The 26,597-nt window shown below is 45.9% G+C and overlaps 1 protein-coding gene across 1 annotated transcript; it reads left to right on the top strand.

Moving 5' to 3' along the window:
- Nucleotides 1–23,659: 23,659 nt before the first annotated feature.
- On the top strand, nt 23,660–26,388 carry DLX5 (distal-less homeobox 5). Its single transcript, XM_058031650.1, has 3 exons — nt 23,660–24,106; nt 25,292–25,476; nt 25,703–26,388. The coding sequence occupies exons 1-3, from the start codon at nt 23,752–23,754 to the stop codon at nt 26,033–26,035; spliced, it is 873 nt and encodes a 290-aa protein (XP_057887633.1). The 5' UTR covers nt 23,660–23,751; the 3' UTR covers nt 26,036–26,388.
- The last annotated feature ends 209 nt before the right edge of the window (nt 26,389–26,597 follow it).

Raw genomic sequence — 26,597 nt, 5'->3', positions numbered from 1 at the left:
AGGGTGTAAAGATAATGTACATTTAAAAATCCTTTAAAATTAATCTTGAAAGCAAACTTTTTAATGGTGCAGCAATGCACTCCTGGAGTTTATGGTGAAAACAACATTGTGTAGGACAGATGATTTTTCTGTGAGCTCCAAAATTCATATAATTGCTGTGGCATCTTGAAAACTTGGAGAATCCCATCTAGGTCCAGGGTACAGTGTCTATGTAAAATATCAGGCTGTGATATCAAAAGATGTTCTTGAGGAGATCCGTACTTCAGAAATTCTTCAAAAGGACAAGGATTGTACCCCTTCTGTTGTTCAGCTTCATATGTCAAAACTGTACTCTTCTCAGCTTCCAGAGGGCTTTGCTGGGACTCATTTACTGTCTTCCTGCACTCTGCTTTCAAAGTTATGCCCTGGGAGCAAAACTTCTCATTAAAGACCTGGATTTCAAAGTGCTCTGAAATCCACAGGCATCTCCAACATGTTTTGAAAATTGTTACACCTCACCAGAGCCAGAGGCATCATTATCCATGCAGGTCTGAAGTCAATTGGTCTAACAGGTCTTCAGATAATACCCCTTCTTTTCAACCTTCCCAGGAGAGCTGCATTTTATATGCTTGGAAATCCACTGGGATATTATGATGGTCTTGAAAACTTAGTCGTGACAATAACTGGAACATTTCCCAGTGTAAATTTGGAGTAATTCCTCCCTCCCTGTGAAACTGCTAAGCAACTTTTGGTTCTTGATTTTTTAAATCTTTTTTTTTGTAACACAATTCAGAGAAATCTGAGGGTATGAAACCCATGAAATATGTACTTATTGCAGACTGATCTTAAGCTTAATTCTTCAGCTAACCAAACAGACACTTGAAATTTGGTAAACAACAAGTTGAGAAATATTTAACACTAGAGTGATAGCTCAGAAAAATAAAAACAAAATCAAAAATTACTTTTTTGATACTAGAACATGAATCATTTCTCTTGCTGTCAGTAAATACTTTCAATTCCTTTTCAAGTATTTTGTGTTTGATTCATGTGCTGCTGTACAAGCAAAGGAATAGACATGCCACACAAGTAGTATGAGCTATATGTGCATGTACCTGTTTTTATAAAAATGTATATACATATACTTCCCCCCACATGCCCCTCCAAACTCACATATGTATGTCCATGGACACAAATACACACACACAAGTGCACACAGAACTTTGTTACTGTAACTTTCTGAAATAACATAACAAACCCATTTTTCCTGGCTTACTTTGTAATCAGATTTTTAAGGCTTTTAATATGTGCCTTTTTTTTTTTCTTTCTGATAGCTGCTGCAAGCACTTTCCACAATATAAACTGTGTCCTGTGCATGTGTACTTGACACTCACTGATTGCTTTACACACTTGCCTATCAAAATGTGCCTCCAGGTGCACTGAGATTGTGTGAGAGTACCACATCACCATTCAACATATGGGAAACTTGAGAGAGTGGGTCATCATGCCAACCTAGCCTTCAGTAAGACAGTGTCAGAGATGGTACAACAACTTAAGGCTTTCCTGTGTCTCAGTTCAGTGCTTCAGTTAATAGTTGATATTGTCTCTGAGGTTTGGACAACTTTGTATTATTTCACATTCTTATCAATGTGTCAGTTTTTACTTAAAACTTTTTGGACAATATATCATTGTCATCATCATCAGATATATTACCCATACAAATCAACCTAAAGCCTATGATGATTTTAGTAAATGCTTTCTATACATCCCATAGAGGCTCTTTCAACAACAGCAATGTGCAGCTACTGAGATCTGAAGCCTTAACCCTAAAATGAACTGAAAGGTGTTCCCACAGCAAAGGTGGAAATGCCCTAGCAGCAAAAGACTTGAAAGATACTGATTGTCTCTATCTGACATTCAGTAACAGAAATATATCTTAAGGCAAGATTAAAACATTCATTAAAGAGTGAAAATAAAACATCATTACAAAAAAATGAGGTTTCCCTCTTACTCTTTAGTAGTTACAAAACATTATTCTGGTTCTTTAATTGCTGCTTGCAAAGGCTCTGTACTGAGTCATTTAGCTTCTAAAAGTAACAACACTGTCCTAGCCTTCTTATTGGCATCTACTCCTATGCCACCCACATTGAGCTCCAAATCTGGATGCAAGGATTGCTGAGCTGTGAAGACTGTATTTGTGTAATTCTGCCAGCAACCACCCATATAACCTCAGAAGAATCAAAGAGAACTAAAGATATGCTGAAACATTCAAAAGTCATATGAACAACTACAAGGAGATGCTTACAAGCTTAAGGATATTTTATATACATCCTGTTCCATTTTCTGGTTGGTCTTTTCAGGGTGGAGAAGGATGGGAAGTGGTCAAAGACAACTCTTTGTATTTGGTCATTTAGCAAAGTGGAAGTTTTTTATTCTATCCATCTCGTCTCCAGATGGTGGTAAGCCAAACCTCAGCATTGTGCCACATTGCAGGACCAGAGAAAGGCAGTTGAATGTTGCCACAGGATGAAAAAAATTATTTTAAAGGAGATGAGGACTAAAAACTGCTAAGAATTATTAGCATGGTTATGTTGTTTAGCCATTCCACAGTTGGCTTATTCACTGTCTAGTAGTTGTCCCTCACTGGGTGTCTCCTTGCTGAAAAAATGAAGATATTTACCCAGGACCAACAAGGGATCAAGGCAAGATGAGAGTAGCTTCAACATCAACATCCTCACCTGCCTCTCTTGGCTTCAGCCCTCACCCAGGGTGTTCCTGTGCCCAGCTTTGCATGTCCTAGAGGAGTTTTGTCTTTAGGCTTGACAGATGAGGCTCTAAGGCTGGAAACAGTGTTCTTCATGTCTAGAGTCTGGATTAAATGTCCCAAGGATGGTATAGGCTCTGAACTCCCCAAAAGCAGGATCTTCCAGGATGTCTCAAAGTGAGCACAAAATGAATAATGCAGTTCAGTCCTGAAGTGGATCCTGCAGATGGAGACTGCAGTTCTGTGCATGCAAAGTTCTCTGGTTCATCTCTACATATGTATATGGAGAAGGTACATATTTATGCAAACAGATCTCTGTATTGAAGACAGAAATGAAGAAAATTATGTAAAAGGCTCCTCCTAACTTTGTTTAACTGGAAATAGCAGTGATCTAGCACAGCTGAGGACAAATGTTCTTCCAACTGTGTTTTTAACCAGAGTGCTTAACCCTCCCACCTTTACTTTCTGAGATTTCATAAATATTTTTCAAGTATTTAGCTGCCCCTCTGTATTTTCTCACTCTTCCAAATTAAACAAAATTAGTTGATTCATTGCAAGTTGAAGTAATTATTTCTCATCATTTTTACTCCCTAACTCCCATGCTGCATTGTCTGGCATGACTGGCTGAGTGGAAGATGTTTATTTGCAATAAGGATTCAAGAAAATCCCCTGTATCCACTGGAAATTATAAACATAGAAATGTCTCCAGGAGTCTTTGGTTTGTTAAAAGGATTGTGTTTAAAGTTGCTATCTTTAGGTCCCAGTTTGACATCACAGTATCTCTTTAAACAAATAACCCAGGCAGTGCAATGCTTTTTGGAGGGGGAGTGAAGGTTACCAGTGAACATCTTCTTGGCTGGCCAAGACACTCAGCAGATTTTTGGGGTTTGGAAGGAAGAAAAAAAAAAACAAAGCTCACCCTTTGTTATCTAAACAAATATTTTTTAATATTTCTATGTAAGTACGTTCATAGGAAATGTAAATGAAAGTCAAATGAGGGAAGACAATAACTAGGGGGACTCCACAGAGTCCTAGTAATTATTCTGGTAATAATTATTCCCTAGTGATTATTCTGGTAATAATTATTACCCAGAATTGTTGTGGAATGCACCCATGGACACATGGTGCACCCGCCTGCCAGCATGAAAGACAGAGGGTTTATATTGGCACTGAACAGGGACATGAGTATCACACTGGCTGTTTTCAGGCTGCATCCCAGCTACTACAGTGTGAGAACCACTAACATACATGACCGCTTGCAAAAGTCATGGACGGTGTGGTGACAGAGGACAGCAGCCCAGAAATCTGCATCTGATTTATTTTTTAGTCACTGTTAGGTGTCACTATGTTTAACATGACAATTCACATCCCATAAGAGCTCTGTTTATAGAAGTTACACATATCAGAAAAATATGGAAGACATTTCCTTGTTCTTGGTTATGTTTTCTTGTCTCAATAGAATGTAGCCTTTCAGAACCCAAATTCAGGATGACATATGGAAACAAGCAGCCTCACAGAAATACACATTCCTGTTTTGTCCCGCATCCTGAATGCTGCCAGTCAGGAATCAAATGCCAATTCTGACGCTCTGAAATTATTTGAGGAGGGAAAGCCTGCCCAAAGTTGTCCCATTGCTATACAATGTACAGAAGGAATCATCTGCTGTATATAGTCTGGTAAGAACTTCCTGCAATATTTTGATGGTCAGACCACTTTTATCACAGATTTCTCTATTATTGCTATGAGGAGGACCCTTTTAGACCTTTATAATCACAGACTGAACCATTTTTTGCTTGTTTGTGTTATGCCATCTCCCTTCTCCCCTTCTCTTTTCTTCCTTGCAACAGCACTGTGAAAGGCCCATTGTTGAGCAGTAGGGTTGTGACATTAGGGTCAAATCCTTTTGCTCACATTCCCTCATCTCCTCTGTAAGGGATGAAATCTAAGTGAGGGAGTGACATGCAAAACTGTACAGATCTTTGGAGCATTCACTTACATTATACAAGAAGCTGCTCCAGTTCAAGCGCATTCTTGACTCCTGCTAAACCCAACATGAAATGGTACTAAAGTCTCCATGGATTGCCGTGACCACATTTAATGCATTGCTCATATTTGCTACTCTTACTTCCATGCACAATATTAATTCATTTTAGACAGCCTCAATTTTCTTGTCACCACCTAGAAGCCTCTAAACCATGGACAGGATCTAGTCAATGCTGCATTCCTTAGTTCTGGATTGATTTGCTTCCATGAATGGAAGCCAAAGCCTTCTTTTCCACTCAGTTCCTCTTCTGGATGCTGCACTGATATACTGGCTGTATAACATTTCCAACCCAGTGCCACTTACTGAGTAAATTGCACAACCTATCCATTTTAGAAAGCCAGCATGATGATTTTCAGAGGTGCTGGTTCTGCTGAACTGCATCATCTTGTTGAGGCAACACAACTAAAAATTATAGGAACAGAGTTGATAGAAGACAAGGGATTTCAAATCATACACATTTTGAACATAAGAAGTGTGAGCTGATAGAAAATTCATTCTCAATTAACTGCTATTGTTAGCATTCACAGTTTCAGAAACAGACAAGTTTTGATTGCCTGCTTTATTTATTTTTAATAGCACTATTTGCAAGAGAAATACCATACTGCTGGAGCACCATGCCTTTGGGGTTGATTAGGTATAGTCTTCTGCACAAGACTTACAGAGATTGCATGCATCGGAGAAAAAATGCACTAATATCAGTGCTGTGCAGAACTGTGTCATTTCAGGGTATCAGAAAGTCCTGCCTGCATGCATCCCTTTTTTAAGAGGAGAGGAGGCACTGGATTCTGGATCTTGTTTGTGAATTTTAGCTGGCTACACCCACTGTAAATTGCTTTAACTTTTTTAGATCTGACAGCCATTACTGAGGACAATAGAGAAAATTTGCACCATCAGAGGATTTGTGTTGTTTGTTTGTTTGTTTTTCAACTAACAATAAACAAGTGGTACCTAAATAAAATACCTTAAATTTTCTGGTTTTCAATCTCTATTGTATTTCTTGGGATATCTGTGGGTGTTGTACTGATTTGTCATCCTGCCTCTCAGAAGAATGCCATGCCCTTTCCTTGCAGAGCCACTCTGGGCTGTTGTGCTCCGGCAGACACTCTGACAGCCATCTTCATTGGCCAGTAGATGTCATTGTGTTTCCACCACAGAAGTACATCAAACATATTCATCTGGCTGCAAATGCCTGTCTGGTCCTGCAAACAATACTGTTGAGCATTTAGGATTTTCTCTACCCTGCAGCAAAATATTTCTTAAAAATTCTTAGCGAGAAAAGAGTGAAAATTAAGTTCCAAGCATTTGATAGCTGTGACTAACTAGCCAGAATACCCTTGGCTTCAGCTAATGTAGTGCCAATGGTGTTATACAAACACAGCTTACTCAACAGGACACAAATCATTGTTAATAAACTATTACAAAAGATGCCAACAGAAGAGGATAGAAATAATGTCTCGTGGATTAGCCAGCTTCTTTAGGCCACCAGCTCATTCTGCTGTGAGGTCATCTGTCCTTCAATACTCAGACAGGATTGAGAATTTATACTTCAGAACTTTTTAGACCTTCAGAGTGTAATGAAAAGAGGCTGTAGTCTGTTAATTTTCAGTTATTTTATTCTGGACTATGTTAACATGTTCCAAATTTGCATGATATAATATTTGTGATGTAATTAGAAAGTTCCATTTGAAGTCAAAACTTGGTAGCAATAGAGAAGGAAACACTTGGCAGTGGTACAAGAGGCAGGGTTTTCCAAAAAGTCTGACATATTTTTTTATCAGTAAAAACTCAAGAGAAATCATTTAACCATCATCTTGCAACATCCATGCTGGAAATGGCATGGAGGGCCAAATTCCCTGCTAGCAGCAACCAGTGAGGCCCTGTTGGCTCTAACAACACAGGAGAGCCTTGACAGATTCAGCAGAGAACTGGTGTTTTGCAGTGTGTTTTGAGTCCCAGGGGCCAGTGTGAAACTGAGTGAAGTCAACGGAAATGTTTTGCTTTTTGGCAATGGGCTGTGGATGAAGCCATGAATCAGGTTTTCTGCAGGCTGGCGCAGCACATCTGTCTTGGGGTGAGGCAGCTGAAAGGCATAGGCTTGGATTTGAAAGGACAAACTCCATTTCACAAGTCTCTACTCAGGCTTCACCAGCTCAGGAATACCCTGAGATGGCACAAGAGAAACTCTGTTCCTCCCTTAGAGTGGCTCATTCTCTTGGTTGATCATGGAAACATCTAAAACTCTTCCTGGACTTGGAGACTTCTGAACAGGTAGGTGGCTGGTTTGGGTTGAGAGGGTCCTTTAAAGATCATCACATCCAACCCCTGCCATAGGCAGGGACATCTTTCACTCAATCAGGTTGCTCAATGCCCCATCCAACTTGACCTTCAACACTTCCAGTGGTGGACAGAGTGGCTGGACAGTGGCCAGGCAGAAAGGGACCTGGCCTTTCTGGGTACTGGTCGACAGCTGACTGAACATGAGCCAGCAGTGTGCCCCGGTGGCCCAGAAGGCCAGTGGCATTCTGGCCTGTGTCAGGAATAGTGTGGCCAGCAGGAGCAGGGAGGTCATTCTGCCCCTGTACTCAGCACTGGTCAGGCCACACCTTGAGTGCTGTGTCCAGTTCTAAGCTCCTCAGTTTGGGAAGAACACTGAGATGCTTGAATTCATCCAGAGGAGGACAACAAGGCTGGTGGGGGGCTTGGAACACAAGCTTTGTGAAGAACAGCTGAGGGAGCTGGAATAAAGGAGGCTCAGGGTGACCTTCTCACTTTCTACAGCTCCCTGAAAGATGGTCATAGTTAGCTGGGGGTCGGTCTCTTCTCCCAGGCAACCACTGACAGAACGAGAAGACACAGCCTTAAGCTGCACCAGGGAAGTTTAGGTTAGACATCAAGAAAAAATTCTTCACTGAAAGAGTGATTGGGCTCTAGAATCATCTGCCAAGGGAGGTGGTGGAGTCACCATCCCTGGACATGTTTATAAAAAGGCTGGACAAGGCACTCAGTGCCATGGTTTAGTTGATGAGATGGTGTTAGGTCATAGGCTGGACTTGATGATCTCAAAGGTCTTTTCCAACCTAGTTCATTCTGTGATTCTGTGGGTCACTCACAATTATGGATGGGAACTGTGGCTGTTTCCAAGCTTGGATAGGAGGTGTTTGGCATACATACAGAGGTCCTGTAAATGACGACCCCTTGGACAATCTAGACCACCAAACTCTTGAGCTTGGATGAACAGCCAGAAGTCCACAGGTACTACAGCAGTGTCCTCTGGGCTGTATGTTTAAGGATCACAGCAGCTTCACCTGCTGTCTTACAGATAAATTCACCTGCAATTTGAGCTATCCAGGGTGCAGAACTAGTCTTTATTAATATTCCAAAGTAATTTCTTACACAAAAACCCCAAAACTGTTGTGCAAAACATCAGCTTAATAATTCATGGGTCAGGCTACAGGTGGCTTACCCATTTCCTACACACCACTCCACATTTATGACATACCTGCTATGGCTGCTCACTTTCCAAAGCACATGGAGGAAACTTTGTACTCCTCAACTGAGAGCAGTGTCGGGCTGCTGAGTTCCCAGTGCTGTGCCTCCAGACTTTCACATTTACCTGGGATTTCTCATTCGAATAAGATCATTTAGAACTGCCCCTGGTAATTTTTTTGATCTACATCAGCTGATCCATAAATATCAAATAAAAAATATGCAGCCCTGTCTTAAATAGTTGTATTCCCAGTTCACTACTTCCTCATTGGATTCCTCTCAGTCCTGTTCCCTATCCCATGCAGCCAGGGCTTGCTGGAACATTTATCTGAGGATTTAGCTGACTAAAAACACACCATAAATTTTTCTTCTTTCAGGTGCACATTTTTTCCCATGCAACTAACCATATCATTGCATGTAAGGTGTAAAGGAGAAGGAAAAAGTAAAGAATCAAATGTAAAGGAAAAGAAAATAGATCTCTGTTTTTCTATCTGCCTGAGGATATCCTCACAGAGGTGGAGACAGTGGTGAGATGGATGTGGGAATCCAAATGGCTGACTTTAATCTGGACTCCAGTAAATGTCCTCTGTCTCATTTTCCATCTAAACCAGCAGAAGTAATGCTATTCACTGTCTCATTTCACCTCAGGAAAAACATTATCAAGGTTGTTAAGGCATTAACATACTACAGAAACTAGAAAATTCCCACTCCTGCAAAAGACCATGAAGAAATGACTGATTCTACTTGTTGTACCAAATGCACTAGTGAAGAAGATCACTAATTTAAAAATGACAGTAAAAATACTGACCTATCTCACTTCCTAAGTATGCCTTGGATATCCTCACCAACACAATTGTTCCAATTTATTATTAAAAAATAGTAATTTATGGTGTAATTACAGCCTGTGTTAGAACACACTTCCAGAAGGAGGATGAATGAAGACTTTCTGAATATCTGTACATTTTGATAAATCTAAGTTTTGCTGTATTTGATTCTGCTGCTATTTAAATATTCTCTAACTTTCAATGTAATTGTGCATGAGTTTGCATATCTTTTCTTGCTTAGAGCTAATCCAAGTCTGGGAACGCTCAGGTGCAGGTGGAGGTTTTGCAGCAGGGTTCAGGTTTTAAGGGAACGACCCTTAGATCCCAGATAGCCAGATCCCAGTCTGAGCACCCACTCTGAGGCTTCTGCCAGTCACATTCCCGAGAGCAGAGACTGGGACTGCTGGGACCAGAGGGCCTTCAGAGAAGGCAGCTCCAGTGTGCCAATGGGAGCCCCACTTGGCTCGCTCCACACTGCACTCACACACTCAGGCCATGTTCCCTTACCAGTCTGGCTCTTGTTTTCCCATAGCAGAGTCTCAGATGTCTCGTTCCGTTTATTCATAGCACAGTAACATAGAAACTGCCAGAGCTGGTGTGTCAAAGAAAGACCCTCAACAAAGGAATCTTCACCTGTCTTCATTTCCTTTGCTATCCAAAGGGTCAACAGTTCCTGGCTCCTGAAGTGTCTCTTAGTGCCCCTTCACCTTGACTCTTCGTGGCCTTTGTTATCCCAAAGGTTTGGAGTCCTTTTGTCTCAGAGCTTAATCTGCAGCTCAATCTGCATCTCAATCTGCATCTTGCAAGCTCAGCTACCTGGATGAGAGGTGTTTCTTGACTCAGGGAGCCAGGGACACCAGCCATGGCACCCACAGAGATGCCTGATCCTGGGGTGACTGCACTGCCAGCCTACATGAATGTCACCTCAAGAGCACCTCTGCCACCATGCATTCCCTCTAACCACAGAGGCCTCAGAAAGGCATCTGTCTTAGACTTGTCACTTGGGATTCCTTTGCACTCCCTAGTGCAGGCATGAATCTCTAAGACACAGCACTAAGAGACATAAGAAGAGATGTGTTGGAGGTTAGGGGTTCTTCCTTTTTTGTTTGTTTTCTGTCATGGCATTTTTCTCCAGTTTCCTTTTTTTCACCTCTTTAGATAGAACTAGACTCTCCTAAATTTAATTTTTTTTCTTTTATTAAATCAGTGATTCTAATTCACAGAATCATAGAAACATAGAATGGTTTAGGTTGGAAGGGACCTTTAAGATCATCTAGGTCCAGCTGCCCTGCCATGGGCAGAGACACCTTTCAATTCTCCAGCCTCCCTCTGCAAGTTGGTACCACCATGGTCCCAACAAAATCCCATCACACCTTAAGAAGCAGGTCTAACTCTTTCAGGTCAAACCCCCTTTGGTTCCTCCTCCTGTCTGTGGTGGGAACTGAGACTCCTGGGCACCTTGCTGCCCAGCTCAGGCACCTGACTTCCAAGGAACCAAAATGATGATCTGACTCGTAGTGAGTGCAGTGCCCACTTTTGCTAGCTGTAACAGCAGTCTATGAACCCACCAGGCTTGCATCCTTCAGTTGCAAGGTAGCTTTACCTATAACTTGAATCTCTTGACCAGTTGTAAAAGATAGAAAATACAAAATTTTGCAGCAGCTGAAAATTTAAGCAAGAAAACCCGTTCATGCTCATGCATAAAAATTAATCTTTAGTGAGGTTATTTGTAATCATGTTAATAACCTATTTATTCTAACTGTTCTTAGTACAGCATCATCACAAAAGCCTCTTGGTGTGCTCAGTGTGGAAAGTTGAGATGCTATAATGATGTCGAAATGCTGTCAGTGCAAATCCATAAAATGACATAACAGTGTCAGAAATGAAAGGGAATCATATCAGAGTGTGTTCCAGCACCACACAAAAATTTGTGAGAGGAAAAGGTCCCACAACTGGGGGACAATATTTGTTATGACAGAAATGCTCAAGAAGCTAAAAAGGGAAACTATGTTTACCAGCCACATCACTTTTAAATCCAGCAGATTTATTAAGAAGTTGTGCTAATTTTCTCTATAAATATCTCAGTGAGCAGAAGAGTGCTTTGTGTTGGAGAAAGTGGTTTTTAACTAGTTATAATTCCAGGTTTCTTCTGAAAGGGAATAGAAAGATTCATTGCATTTTTTGTATAAGTAAACAGTCATTTTTCTTTTGAAATAAAAAGAAAACCAAAATACTTATCCAGTTATCCTCCTTAAGGAAACTCGCATCCCATAACTCAAATACCATCCTAAAGAAGCTACTCTAGGCATTGCAGGACAAATCTGTCCCTATATCTATATTTTAATGGTTACAAGTTCTTAGAAATTCACACATCCTTTCAGGAAGGATCAGTGTTTTACAGCTGTTCACCTCCTTACCTTGTAACATCACGTTCAGCAATAAAACCTGAGGCACAAGAAGGAGGGATGCAGAGCCAGTTTCCAAGTTGGTCAAGTTCAGCAACTGCCTGGGCATTGGTCTGCCCATGGGAGGTGGTGAGTGTTTGCCTTTGCTTTGCTTGCTGTTTTTTCCTCTTTTCCTCACCAATGAAACTGCCTTTCTATCACTTTGAGAGTTCTCTTGCTCTCTTTGCTCTTCCTGTTTCTTCTGGGTGGGAAAGTGAGTGAGCAGCAGTGTGGGTACTGAGATGCTGGGCAAGGCCAGCCCACCAGGGATGTGAACTGAATGAGTTAAACACACACCTCCCAACTTTAAGGAATTGCTTGCATTTACCTTATTAAGTTTGTGACACAGACTCTAAGAGCTAAGCTCTCTCATAACCAAAACTATTTCTAAACATATCTCAAAGTCCTATTTAAAGCCAGGTGCTGTGGAGAATGTAGTAAAGGGTGAAATAACGTCCTGTAAGAGCAAGCAGCCAGCTTCATCTGCTGCAGCAGAGACACAAAATTTCATCTGGTCACTCTCATCTTGCCTTATTCAGTGACTAAACTAGAGTCCATGACAAGAAGCTGAGTATTTGCAGAAGCTGGGTGCTGACCTGGCTTGGCTTCTGGGCAAGGTTCCCCTGGCACCAGTGGGAGCAGCCTGGCTCCAAAACACTGTTGACATGATTTGCTGATGGTAATGAATTTACCATGACATTTGTTTAGACTATGGTGTCTGAGGTTTAATTATCTTCATTATTAAGAGTTGTGTCAATGCTGTTTGGAGTATTCTGACTTTAGATTCTCCTGAAACCTAACTACACTTGTCCCTGTGATTGACTACCTGTCCATAGTTCCTGGAGTGGCACTCATGCTAGAGGATGGGTTTAGCTAAGAGTTTGAAGAGTCAAAGAATAAACTCGTGGAATATGTGCACGCAGAACAAAACCACCCTTATTTGCTGGTTCTTGGTGATTGTCCTGGATTATATGCCCATACTGTACTAAATATTCAGACTGGTGATCTGGAAAGTATTCCTGACAGGTTATATCAGCTTACATTAGCATCCACCTGTATCCTAAAAACTTGAGTGTGACCATATTCTTGGTAGAAGTTCAGGGTTTCATCCCCACTGCTGTCCCATAATGTTGCTCCTAGTAGAGAGTGATCCCACCTTGAGACACATCCAATCCTTCTTCATGTCAACAATGGAAGCTGAAGGTACTGGCCTCAACTTGAAACCTGGATTTTATGTGGCTAAAGTAAGACAAGCTGCAAAGACCATGTTAATGAAGATTACTGACCAAATTATGCCCAAAGTCCATGGGCAGAACCTTCAAACAAGACAAAGGAGATTGCCTAACATTTCAGCTGCTGAGAACTTATAGAATCACAGAATCATAGAATGGTTTGGGTTGGAAGTTCCTTAAAGATAATTTAGTTCCAGCCCCCCTGCCATGGGCAGGGACACCTTTCACTAGACCAGGTTGCTCAAAGCTGCCTCCAGCCTTGAACACTTCCATGGATGGGGCAGCCACAGCTTCTCTGGGCAACCTGTTCCAGGGTGTCACCACCCTCTCAGTAAAGAATTCCTGCCACATATCCAGCCTAAGTGTCCCTTCTCTCAGTGTGAACCATTGCTCCTTGTCCTGTCACTGCAGTTCCTCACAGAGTCCCTCTCTGGCTTCCCTGTGGGGCCCCTCAGGTGCTGGAAGGTTGCTGTGAGGTCTCTGCACAACCTTCTCTTTTCCAGGCTGAGCATCCCCAACTTTCTTAGCCTGTCTTCTTGGGGAGGTGCTCCAGTCCCCTTATCAGCATCATGACCCTCCTTTCCTAAGTGCCTGTCTGCTCTCAGGGCTTACACTTCATTGGCCAGTGCTTGATTTAAACAACAAAGTAGGTTCCAATCACTTGTTTTCAGCCAAGGCAGCTTTTTTAACAAAAACTGTAAATTTGATTAGTCAGAAATAGTCCATCACTGGATTTTTGAGGTTTTTATCTTCAGCTGCCCATACTAAGGAAAAAAAAAAAAAAGACAAAATAGTATGGAAGACTGAAAAGTCCGTGTTGATGTTTTACAACACATTTTCATTCTGTGATTACAAAATTTTTTCATTTTCTTTATATAAAACAAAAGAACTGAAAGTAACACTTGAAGCTGAAATAAAATATTTCATTTCAGTCAGGAAAAATGTATGTTTTACATGACCTAAAGATTTTGTCAGAATTTCTGATTCCTACAGCATTTGGAATAATTATTGAGTGATGATTCAAAGTAAGTTTTTAAAAGATCCATAAAACTTTCCAGTGAAATAAAATCCTAAAAATGTCTGAACTTTTTGAAAAGTGGTTATATCATACTAGCAATGGGTGAAAATCAGAAAGCAATATTGATCATTTCAAGGGAAGGATACTTTTCTGCAGTGAATTTGCAACTTATTTCTTCTACAGAAATGGCGGTAAAAAAATTATTTTAATTTCTCAACAGATATTCAAGCAGCTTAAAACTCTCCAGGAAATCTCTGCTGATTTCAACTAAAAATCAGATATTTTCAATTTTGACAAAATATTTTCATTTTACTAGGAATAGCTCATTAGGCTATCATTTATGTAAAATATGCTCCCCAAAGTAGTAAAGAAAGTGGAAGATCATTATTCACATTATGGTAAAATGGCGATCTCTTTTAAAATTTTTCCATTAAAATTTTTATTTATTCAAGAATGTTTGAATATTTTTTAAACCCCCCCCCGTATGAGCAGAATTTTCACTCAAAGAAATTCTCCAACATCTTATGTACATTCATATATTTTAAAAGTATGTCTATTGATATGTCAAATGTATCTCACTGGAAAAACCTATTGACTTTTCCATTCTATTTCTTTAATTTTCCACTACTCTTGTGTGTTGGAATACTCCAGGTAGGTGCTGTGTATGCTTCTGATTATGCTGTGTTACACAGCAGGGAAACCTCTTATCTCAGACTGGTTGCCTGGTTGAGGAAAAAAAACACATTTAAGGTTGTAAACACAGCTGTGGAAGAAATATTTTCTATTTCCTTGCTGTTTGTTTTAATGTACTAAAAAGACATAATTACAGAAGTTTGCAAAAATGCCGAAGTGTAAAACACAATAGTTGGTTGGTCTATGTGTTTCTATTATTTGTCTATATGTCTTCAGATGTAGCTTTAAACAGTCCAAGAAAATCTTTAGAAATGTCTTCCCTACTTTACACATTGATTTGCCCTCATAAGTAAAGTACAGAATTTTCAGAAAAAAAATATTTTAAAAGTAATCTCATAGCTGCGCTGGTATTAAGAAGTGTTCAAATCTTGTTCTTGCCATTTTTCATGCCAGCTTGAAGATTTGTGTTTCTATTGTTTCCTTTTTGACTCTGTGCAAATACTTTAAAGATAGGAAATTTGCAGATCTGTGGAAAAAAAAAAGAATAGAGGTTTTGTAAATCTAACCACTGCAACTTCATTTGAAGAAAATGAAATCTGAACTCTGAAAGAGGACAATGCCTTTTTTTTTGAGCTTGCAAAGAAGTAGAGTAATGCAATCCTTTTTATTTCCTATTTAAATAAAGGCAGAAGCGTTTTCATCTGTGGCGTGTAAAGTCTGCTTTGCAAAGAATAAATTCAGAGCACACACATTGTAAGTATTTGCCAAGAGCACTGGGTTTATATTGGTTGAGTAAACAGCACTATAATATTACAATTATAAAAACAAAATGTGCAGAAAAATGTGATTCTCACTCTTTTGTTAACACTCTATTAGTTCCTGAAGTCCTAGTGAGAAAAGATTAAATGTGAAGCCCTCAGCAAAGAGCTCTGCTCCATTCAAGCTGCAACACCACCAATTACTTCATCAAAAAAAGAACTAGGTTTGATAGAGAACCTCAGTCCAAATCCTGGTCATGAACACCTGAAGCCATCTCCCCTGAAATCCTATGTAAAATAACACTAATGACATCCTGGTCACTTCAGTCCATGGAAGATTTCCCCTTTTATATCACAGTGTAAAAGCAAACAAAGGGCTGCACACAGTTCCTTTGACTGCGGCTGGAAAGACTCACACTGGCACCAGTGCACATTTGGATCTCACTGTACCATCCTTTCACTCCACCCACAACTATTATTTTGTTGCCCAGAATTGTTGTAATATGACTGCTTCCCTTCATAATCTCTGCATTTTATCTAGCTTCTTTTCCAAAGCCAGAGAGGATAATTGTCATCTTTTGTATAGCACAGCAGAAAGGCTGAGGACAGGCGTAAGGGCAATGGCTTTCTCAATCTGTACCTTCTCCAGCCTGCAAGTTCACTGAGGCCGAGAGCAACAGCAAGCATGACGAGGTTTTCTCAGCTGCCTAAATTCAGTAACAGTGCCAGAGGAAGAAAAGATTTTGTCCAACCCATCACAGTGGAGTCCTGCAGCGAAATGGGATGGAGAGAGGACAGCTGAGAGCCAAGAACAGGTGCTGCAATGAGTAGGGTAAGGCAGAATCTACAGCTCTGTGGCTCCAGGTATTGAACAAGGAGAGGGAAGGTGGGCACACACAAAACTTCCATCTGCTCCCACTGAAGCCAATGGAGACCCTTTGTGTTGGTTTAGCAGGACGTGGATCATGGTGGTGGTTTGTGTCAGGTGGGTTCCCCATGGAGATCAAAGACGGAAGAAAGGAAGGTGCGGCCATGCACCTGGTGTTGTACAGAGCTGTAGGGTTAACTGCTGCTCTTCCACGGGATGAAAAGTCCCAAAGCCAGGGCATCATCACACACACACACCATTTCTAATACAGAATAATTCTGAAATCAGGGTGATGCGATGTTGTTTGGCAGCATGGGAGGAAAAAGTGGAACTTTTTATGAAACTGACAAAAAGATGTGAAGGCCAGAAGGGAACACAGCAATCATTTCCTCTGGTTTCCTGTACAGCACAACCATACAACCTTGTTTGGTCATGTCTCCATCATTCTTTCTTCTTCTGCTTGATCCAAAGATCTCACTTGGAAAAGGAGGCATCTTCATGAAAAACAATGAGTCATGCAGAAGCAACCATAACCTTTTGAACTTCTTTTCAAAAATTAATTTATGCTTTTTGAAAGAAGGAAAGAAAAATTGTAAAACATGTCTTATTTCTAATCCAAATGTATTTTCACTTAAATATCTTTAATGAAAATTCTTTTCCTTCTGTAGGTATCCACCCAGGGGATACTTTTCCTCAAAATATGTGCCTGCATATTCAAAATCTGTCTCTGAAGAAAACCACCTTATTTCTCATTCCCAAACCAAGGCATTTTCTTAAAAATACAAGAATGAGCAGGCTTGCAGAAGCCCAAATTATACAGCCCCAAGAGGTATTTTTCAGTCACTAGAGAACATTGTGATAAAGAAATCTTAGCAGAAGAAGAAAATAACCTCCATTTTCCCAATAAATTAATATCTTCACAGGAATGTAAAATGAATCTTAAAGCAGAGCATCTTGATGTTTCTTGCAGCAGGCACTCTTTCAAGGACAAAGATGTAATTCAAAGATGAAAAAATGAATACCAGGAAAAGAAAAGTCTTTTCCTCTATGCTTATAAATATGGTGGTGACCTTACAGAGCCCCTTGAAGAGACAGCACTGACAACACAGCCAGTGACATCCAACTTCCCTGCAGGCTGCTGGCAGCTGCAGACTGGATTGTGAAAGATGAAAGAGAAGAAGGTCCTCCTGTAGTGCATAGGGAACTTTTAGGAGACCAAGTTTGAATTATGGTAGTGTACGTGTCAGTGAAGAACATGAAACCTAAGGCAGGAGATGGAATGATATGAAATAAAATAATGCAGCCCTGGAATTGCATGGGGAAAGCCAAGCATGTACTTACTTTAGAAGTTTTATTAAAAAGGCAAAGCTATAGCACTGAACACAACATGGGTTTTATGTCAGAGGCATGTTATGAAGTAATTTTCTAGATATATTCTACTGCTAGCTACAGTATTTACTCAACTGTTGGTGAGTACATATTGATAAACTTAATAGGTGAGGCCAGGCAGACCATAAGGAATAAGTAATAGGGACAGAACCATAAGACAAGACATGTGCATTTGCCATTTTAATCTTTAACCTGCATGTTGTCCTTGTCCCTTGTTCGGTGTCCCTTCTCATATTCACTGCTCCCACTGTTTAATTGCTGTTGTTAATTTCTTCGTGGATTTGTGTATGGTCTAACACTGCCTGACTTGAGCTGATTGCACACGCATTAGCTAAGCAGGAGTTTTCAAGATTTTTTTTCCTAATGCTGCCATCATCTGCAAATCCTTCAAGGTCTAAATTATAAAAGTTTGGCTGACCTCTGTAGGAAAACAACGTATTAGATCATTATAAAAAGAGCAAAAGGAAAATTGCAAGCTTAATTCCTGAGATTTGTAAGCTCAAATCCACAAGGGCCTGGAGGCAGGCTTCCCTGAGCCCCTGAGCCAGCAGCCCTGCCCTGCCCTGCCCTGCTGAAAGCACTCCAAAGGGCCTGAAGAGCTGTGCCTCGAATTCCTTGAGCGGTCATCTTTTAACAGGGATGTCAGAGGTCTAGGAAAGCATTCCTGTGGCATTGGGATGCAAAGGGATTTATCTCACATCTGAAGTCCTGCAGAGAGGCAGCAATCCTGCTCCTATCTGAGAGGCCGACAAGTGAGTTACAGCTGAAGGAGATGTGACAGCAGGGAGAGAATAAGCAGAGAGAATGTCTGTGCTGGAGATGAATCAACCCTTTTCCTCAAGGAGCAACTGCCTTTGGCTACCCAGAGCTAAAAGCTACAGTAATAAATTTTAAGGCCTGAAAAGATCATTACAGTCATCCAGCCCAGCTGCCCACTCATCCAGGATGCTGAATTTCCTGAAGTCGTTCATGCCTGCCCCTCCTGCTGCCACAGCTGAGGTCCTTTCCTCCTCTGCTCTTGCTTGGAGGCCCTTCCCAGGATGTCACTGCCATCGCTGCCTGCCGTGCCAGATGTCTGCAGTGCCCTCCCTGTGGCACCACCTCTGGGCAGCAAGAGCAGCTAGAGCAAATATTTTCCCTTTAGTGTTCCTGGCAAAGAGAGATTTTACATTCAGCTCTCTCCAGAGGTGCTGGCTCACACTCTGCATCAGAGCAGCAGCTTGGCCCACGTAGCTCCAGATCCATGCTCAAACATCTGTTGTGGAAACCTCGGGCAACTGTGCAGGGAGCCTTGATTCTGGAGCTCTCACTGCTGACCCAAACTGCAGATCTGGAGAGGGCTCTGCCTGGTTTGTGTCTTGGCTTTCCTTGAAACCACTGGGCCTCACATCAGTTGAAGCACCGACAGTCCTTGGAATAACAACATGCAGCTGCCTGAGGAGCAGGCAGGTAGAAGAACAACTCCACTGGGAGAAGTTGGGTTTTCTGATGATGGGTCTCTGCAGGCCTCCGTGACCTTAGAAAGATGCCAGTGCTACATTGCAATGGAAGCATATGGGGGAAAAAAAGGCTAGGACAGACTTTTCCTGAAACATCCTGCCCAGGGCACATCTCCATATTTATTGAGATGGGTCACGTCCATGTGGAGCCCATGAATGGAAGAACAAGGTGAGTTCCCCATCTGCTCCTTGAGCTTATGTGGACAGAGCTCCAAAAGGTAGAGGAATGGTCGAGTTCACTGAATATTTCTCTTTCCGGAGGAGCAGGCCATGACTCAGCTGGGACTGCGAGGCAATGCCCTGCCTTGGGAAGGTTGTGATGCATCAAGAAACAGCGAAGCAACCCCTCAGCAACCCTGGAAGGCATGCCCTGAGAAAGGAGGGAAGGGGGGATGCAGGCAGGAATCTCTTAACATCATCTTGTCCCCCGCATCTGTCTCAGCCTGCTACAGCTGACATTAACAGGAAGCCCAAGCTCCACTCTTCACTCATCTGGTGCAATCTGGGGGAAAAGGGTGCAAGTGTACTCTTCTGTCAGCTCCTTGGCAACTGAAAGAGACAGTCACAGGCTGCCCTAAAAAGCAAATTGTAATTCCTAACATTGCATGTCATGGTTTTTATGTGCTGTGCAATTTACAGGCTGGACAAGTGAGGCCAGCAGAGCCCAGTCTGTGGCCAAGCCTGGCAGAGAATCCATCAGCCATGGAAATGCCAAAGTGACAGGTTCACTTCATTAACCTGAGGCCCGGTGATTCTTGGGCACCCATAAGAAACTGGAAGAGAAGAGGCTGTTCCAGGGATGGGAAATGACCCTTTTGGATGGATGCCCCTCTTGGATGGAGGACTAAAACAATGCCTGCACCAGCATTTGAGGGACCACACAGGCTTTGATCCCAAGTTCACATGTGCATCCTTCCATCAAGACAAATGGTGACTTTCACAGGAGCACAAGCATCCTTTCCTTTAGGAGTGACTTCAGTTCCCCAAAGCAGAGCATGTTGTGCCTACGTGGAGACATGCCCATTTTCCTCTCCCTGAACCAGCTGTACCCAAGGCCAGAGGCTCTTCAGAAAGCTACTGAAATGTGAGCAAAAAGTCTTAGATGCAAGTCAAACCTTCCTTGAGTTTTCTGTCAAGTTTATTATCCTTCTCTGCTTGCAATTGCTGCTTTCCAAAATCCTTTCCTGCATTTCTCCCTTTCTCACTGTCTCGTGAACATTTTTCTGGGCAGTTCACTAGCTGTCACCACTGGATCCCTGCTAACTTTTGCCCATACTGAAAAATTCAATACTTTTGCAGTGCAATTTCTTTTTTTGCCTTAGGTGAGAATACAAGGACTTTCAGTCCCTTTGCCTCTTCATTCTGAAAACACTCCCGTAGGTAAAGTCCTAAGCCTAAGATGAGGAAGGTCCTCAGTTGTAGAAGTTGTAGAATGGCAATCACCATTTTCTGATGCTGTAAAACAAGAGTTAATCTGTGTTTCCACTGCGGAGGGCTGTTTGGGGCTTTTTTTTTTTTTTTTAAGGAAGGGAAAAAATTTCCTTTCATTCTTTGCCAGCAATTTCCATGCAAATAAAGTTTCCCAGCAAAAAACTCGGTGCCCAAAAGAGAATATTTTATCCAGAAAGTGAAAGATTTTCTGCGAACAATTGCAAGATTTTATCCAAAAGTCTGAGAGGCTCATCCGAAATATTTCTCTCGTTGGCTGGAAACAAAGCGCTGCGGAGCGAGAGGGGACGGAGGGCGGAGGGTCGGTGCGGAGGGTTCAGCCGGTGGGGACAGTCCCGCGCAGCAGCGGGGCAGGGCGGGGCGGCCGCCGGGCACCGGCCGGGGCTCAGCGCCCGCTCGGCCGCGGGGCTCGGCCGGGGCCCCAGCGCCGCCCCCGCGGCAGCTCCCAGGCGCGGGCGGGAACAATCGCCGCGTTGTCCTGCCGCGGCCGCCGGCCCGGCGGCTCCCGCGCCCCGGTCCCCGTGCCCTGAGGGTGCAGCGCTGGCGGGGCCGCCCGGCTCCGCGCCCGCCGCCGCCGCTCAGTCTGGCCCCGGCGGGGGCGGCGGCGGCGGCGCGGCGGCGGGGGCGGGGGCGCGCAGGTAGCGCGGCTGCGCTGCGGCCCCGCGGCCACCGAGCGGCGCTCTTGCCACGGGCACGGCCCGCGCGCCTCCGCACAGCGGCCGCGGGACAGACGGACACGGCGGCGGCGGGACACACGGACACGGCGGCCGCGGGACACACGGACACGGCGGCCGCGGGACACACGGACACAGAGCCCAGCTCCCCCGGGGGTCAGCGGGGCTCGGGCCCGAACGGGCCGCGGGGCCCCGGGCAGCCGCTCCGGCGGCGCGGCGGGCATGTGCCGGTAAACAATGACCATATTGTGAAATGGAAAACAGACTCCGGCTCCCTCCGAACCGCCCGCTCCCACCGGATGTGTTAAATAAAAACCGCTGGGGGAAAACAGCAGAAAGGCAAGAAAATCGGGTTCGGGCTGGGAAGGACGGGGGGCAGGAAACCCGCAAACAGGCGGATTTGTGCGCCCTCAGCCCGGTAATCCTCGCACGGACTGCAACGGCGGCGGATACCTTCAGAAAAAAAATCAGCTTGGGGGGTTTGCGGTTGGCTCTGTAGGGCTCCTGCCTTTTTTTCCCTATTAATATCGAAGCTTTTTGTTTGTTTGTTTGTTTGTTTGTTTTTTGTCCCCTGCCCTGCTACTGAATAAAACAAGAGGAAACTTTCTCTGCTGCAGAGATGCAGATTTCCCCGGTGAGCCTTCGGGACGACTTGGCGGGGACCCGCCGCGGCTCCAGCGCTGCCGGGGCTGGGTGCGAGACCGGCGCCCAGCTCCTCTCCCCTAAAACGGCACCTTCCTGCCCGAACGTGTTGAAGTGCAGTGCCCTGGAATTTATGACACAAATGGGCTTTCCTCCCCCTCTCCCCCTCTTCGTCTGCTTAAAACCTCTACCGTCCCTTCCAGCTGGATGCAAACTGGGAGCTTTAATAAACTTACTCTCCCCTTCCCCAGTCATAAACATATATCCCTCTCTGAGTCCTCTCTTTACAATAAAAAAAAAAATTGGGGGGGGGGGAAGGGAAGAAATAGAGGGGGGAGAGATATTTCCAATGGATTTAAGTAAGTGAATCATGTAATGAAATGCTTAGGGATTTGTTTAATGTGATTTTATATGAGCTGTGGACATTTCCAAAGCAAACAATAAGTTCAAGTACAACATGCACGGTTGTGTTACAAGTGTTACTCAGCTGGCTGGGAGATCTTCGGTGAGCAAACAGGCTAAATCTGGAGAGTAAACAACTTCAGAAAAATCTACAACTCCAGGTCACTGAAAACAGCCTTTTATTTGTTTTCCTTAGTGTCTAGTAAAATTTGATCCTTTTTTTTTTTTTTTTTTTTGCAACACTGCTGTAAAATCAGCAGGGACGGGCATCAGCAGCCCGTGGCTCTGCCCGGCCCGGACATGAAGCGCTCTGCGGGCACCTGGGAGCACGGATGGGTGCGGGAGGATGGGTGCAGGTGAAGGAGGGAGCTGCGGGCCCGGGGGCTGTGGGGACGATCCCCCTGTAAATGGGTGCGGGAGGACGGGTGCAGGTGAAGGAGGGAGCTGCGGGCCCGGGGACTGTGGGGACGATTCCCCCGCACAGCGCCGGCCGCAGCTGTGGGGCTGTCACCAGCAAAGCGGGCTCTTGCACAGCCTCCGATGGAGAAGCCCCACGACGGCCTCACAGCGATCCTGCCCACGCGTGAGGGGGATTTGAGCTCCCTTCGTGAGGGGCTCTGACCACCCTGGGCCGGAGGCGGACCAGACGGTGAGCATCGCCCCGGGGGCTGCAGGAGCGCACGTCCTTGGGGCCGAGCGGTCACAAGCCAGCCTTGAGGGGCTCCAGAGCTGGCGAGAGGGTCGGGGGCTCTCCAGCCACGGGCATCGTGCCACGGGCAGGCTGTGTTTCGCGAAATCCCGGGGTAGGTGGGTGCCCCTAGGCCGGATGGTGCCCCTGGCAGCTCCCCCACACCCCACGCAGGGCATTATACCGGGAGCCTCCCGCTGGCTCCGGGCCGTGCCGGGGTCTTGGAAATGCAGGAAATGATGTAACTAAAATTCAAGGTACTCGGGGGTAATGGGGTTTGCTGTGTTTAGCGCGGCGGTCCCGGACGTTTCCCCGGGAAAGAAGGACGGTCCGAGGGAAGCAGCGCGGCCAGACGCTCATGGTTATTGTCACCAGATCAGAAATCGAGTTGGAGCCAGGAGGGCCCGGTGCGGTGTTCCCAAGCCATCAGCGTAGCCAAGGGGGACCGGACGGCAAATCCGAGCGGCGTGGCTGCAGCCTCCCCCGGGGCGCTGCGGGCGGAGTGCGGGGGCACCGGGCTGCGGGCTGGCCGAGCCCCCTCGCCGGCTACAGGGGTGGGGGGAGCCGGAAACCTCCCAATCACGGCGCTCCGACTCGGAGATTGCTGTTGGTATTCACTTTAAAAAGAGGTTGAATGGGACTTTTTTTCCTCCTTTTTTTCCCTCTCTCTCTCTCTCTCTCTCTCTTTTTTTTTTTTTTTTTTTTTTTTAAGCCGAATCTTTGTTGTGCTAAACTAGTTGGACGAGTTAGGGTGTCGCTGCTCCCGATTGCTCTGGCCAATGGAACCCGATCCACCCTGCTGTGCGTAAGAGCGCAATTAAGGATTTAACCAAGCCTATGCTGCGCCCCAGCCAGCAGTCTGCCGGAGACAGACACCGCGCCGCAGCCTCCTCCCCCAGACATGTCTGCTTAGAGCCGAGCAGCCCCGCCGCCAGCCCCTGCCCGCCGCCGGCCCCGAGCTATGACAGGAGTATTTGACAGAAGGGTCCCCAACATCAGATCCGGCGACTTCCAAGCTCCTTTCCAGACGGCTGCAGCCATGCACCACCCGTCCCAGGAATCTCCCACTTTACCCGAGTCCTCCGCCACGGATTCCGACTACTACAGCCCGGCGGGGGGAGCCCCGCACGGCTACTGCTCGCCTACCTCGGCTTCCTACGGCAAAGCGCTCAACCCCTACCAGTACCAGTACCACGGCATGAACGGGTCTGCCGGGAGCTATCCTGCCAAAGCCTATGCAGACTACAGCTACGCCAGCCCCTACCACCAGTACAGCGGCGCTTACAACCGCGTCCAGAGCTCCGCCAGCCAGCCAGGTGAGGGCCGGGGGCCCGGGGTGTGCGGGACCGTCCCGCGGCTTTGGGGAGGCTGGGGGAGCGCGCCCCGGCGGATCCCTGACCCGCGGAGCGCGGGGATGCGGCTTTCCCTGAGCCAGAAGGGAACCTGAAAATAAATAAATAAATAAATTGGGGGGGGGGGGGGGGGAGAGAATTGGGAATGGAAAAAAAAGTGGAGAACTGGTTTACTCGTCTACTTTTTTTGACCAGCTCGCACGAGCTAAACTACAAATTGTAGGACTAGCGCTTTAGCGCTTCTGTCAGCTGCCCCCGGGCCCCCACGGCTGCCTCCCTCCTCCTTCCCCCCGCAGGAAGAGGGAGAAAATAGCCGAGCCTTGTTGCGTGTCTCAAACTCAGGTTCGCGGTGTTGAAGAAAGTTTCCTTCCCTCTGTGCTGGAGGGGCGGGGGAGGAGACTGCGAGGGGGAGACCAGCAGTGGCGGGGCTGCGAAGCCGGGAGCGTTTTTCGCCAGAAAGCGTCGCGGGTTTAGTGCTTTACTTCTTTGTAACTTGCTGCAGGAGGGGGAAAAAAAAAAAGAAAGAAAGAAAAAGAAAGAAAAGAAAAAAAAACTAGAAAGAAAGAAAAGGAAAAAAAAAAAAAAAAAAAGAAGAAGGGGTCAGGGAGGAAAAAAAAATAAACAAGTCCGTGGTAAAGCCAAGCGGCTGGGGCTTGGCTGGGACGAGTGCGGTGGCGGCGGCGCTTGGGGACACGCCGGCGGCGGCAGGGGCTGGCGCGGCCGTGCGGAGGAAGCGGTCGGTGCTTGGGTCCGACCTCGCTCCGGACAGAGCTGTTCCCGGCAGGGCCCCCCATCCTCGCAGCGCCGCGCATGCCCTGCGCTCCCGCCCGCGCCGCGCTGCGCGCCCGGCAGGATGCCCGGGGCGGGCGTGGGAGGCGGAGGAGGAGGAGGAGGGCCGGGGGTGGCCGAGGCCGGTGTGCAGGGAGCGGGTTCCCCCCGTCTCACCGCGGGGAGGCTGCGCGGGGCCGCGCCCGCCTGCCGGAGCCCCGGGGGGAGCCGCGGGGGCCCGTCGGGCCGGCGCCGCTGCCCAGCCCGGCCCGGCCCGGCCCGGCCCGCGGGCGGGATGCCGCCCCGGCGGCGCGGAGCGGAGCGGAGCCTGTCCCGAACTTAACAAGTGTGCGTCTCTCTCCCGCTCTTGCGCCCGTGCAGAGAAGGAGGTGGCGGAACCCGAGGTGCGGATGGTGAACGGCAAACCAAAGAAAGTGCGCAAACCCCGGACTATTTATTCCAGCTTTCAGCTGGCAGCGTTGCAGAGGAGGTTTCAGAAGACCCAGTACCTCGCCCTGCCCGAGCGGGCCGAGCTGGCAGCCTCCCTGGGACTCACGCAAACACAGGTACCGGGAGCGGCTCGGCTCGGCTCGGCCCGGCCCGGCCCGGCGGGTCCAGAGCCCGGGCTCACCCCGGCGCGGCGGGAAGGGCCGGATCGGGCCCCGGAGGGCGGGAGGGCGGCAGGGCGCCGCAGCCGCGGAGCACCGGCTTGCCAGGCGGGCATTAATGGTGTCGCTTTCCCTCCCCACTCCCCCTTTCCTCCCCTCTCCTTTCCTCCCGCCCCGCTCCCAGGTGAAAATCTGGTTTCAGAATAAAAGATCCAAGATCAAGAAGATCATGAAAAACGGGGAGATGCCTCCGGAGCACAGCCCCAGCTCCAGCGACCCCATGGCCTGCAACTCTCCACAGTCACCTGCGGTTTGGGAACCTCAGGGCTCGTCCCGCTCCCTCAGCCACCATGCCCACGCACACGCTCACCCTCCAAACTCCAACCCGTCCCCTGCATCCAGCTACCTGGAGAGCTCCACTTCCTGGTACCCCGCTGCCAACTCCATCAACTCTCATCTCCAACCCCACGGCTCCCTACAGCACCCGTTAGCGCTGGCCTCTGGGACGATTTATTAGAGCCTGACCATTATTATTTTATTATTTTTTTGTTGCTCCTTGGACTCCTGTGTTTTACTGTTAAGGAATAATAACGAAAGGAATGCATATGGGGAATTTTTAAAAGGGAAAAGAAACAAACAAAAAGATTAAAATGTGTAAAGCTTGTGCATGTAACTTATTGCATTTCAAAGGAAACCCTTTTTTATACAATACGGACGTTTTTTGGCTCAGCTGTGGACACTATCATTGGTGCCTTGAAATCTATGACCTCAACTTTTCCAGAGACTTTTTTCAATGTTATTTTAACCCTGTAAATAATTGTAGATAGAGGAATTAAACTGTATATTCTGAATAAAATAAAATTATTTCGACCAAGAGAAATGTTTCCAAATTACCCCTTCTTCTATTAATAAGAGGGAAAAAAAATATATAATACTGATTTGCTTTCAGAAAGAAAGTGAGGAAAGAGGCCAGGAGCTGGGAGTTCGTGTTCTGCTCCAGTGCCGTGCGGTGCCCCCGCAGTCCGGCGGGGTCTGGCCCCTGCAGGTGCCCGCGGCGCTCTCTCCCCGCTGGGAAAGGG

This window comes from Melospiza georgiana, chromosome 1 (assembly GCF_028018845.1).
Source record: "Melospiza georgiana isolate bMelGeo1 chromosome 1, bMelGeo1.pri, whole genome shotgun sequence".
In the NCBI taxonomy this organism is placed as follows: Eukaryota; Metazoa; Chordata; class Aves; order Passeriformes; family Passerellidae; genus Melospiza; species Melospiza georgiana.
Note: the sequence above shows the minus strand (reverse complement) of the source record. Positions and strands in the feature narration are given on the sequence as shown.

Coding starts and splice junctions, on each gene's coding strand:
- DLX5 (XM_058031650.1), top strand. CDS start 23,752: ATGACAGGAGTATTTGACAGAAGGGTCCCCAACATCAGATCCGGCGAC. Junction 24,107..25,291: donor GAGCTCCGCCAGCCAGCCAG/GTGAGGGCCGGG, acceptor GCGCCCGTGCAG/AGAAGGAGGTGGCGGAACCC. Junction 25,477..25,702: donor TGGGACTCACGCAAACACAG/GTACCGGGAGCG, acceptor CCCCGCTCCCAG/GTGAAAATCTGGTTTCAGAA.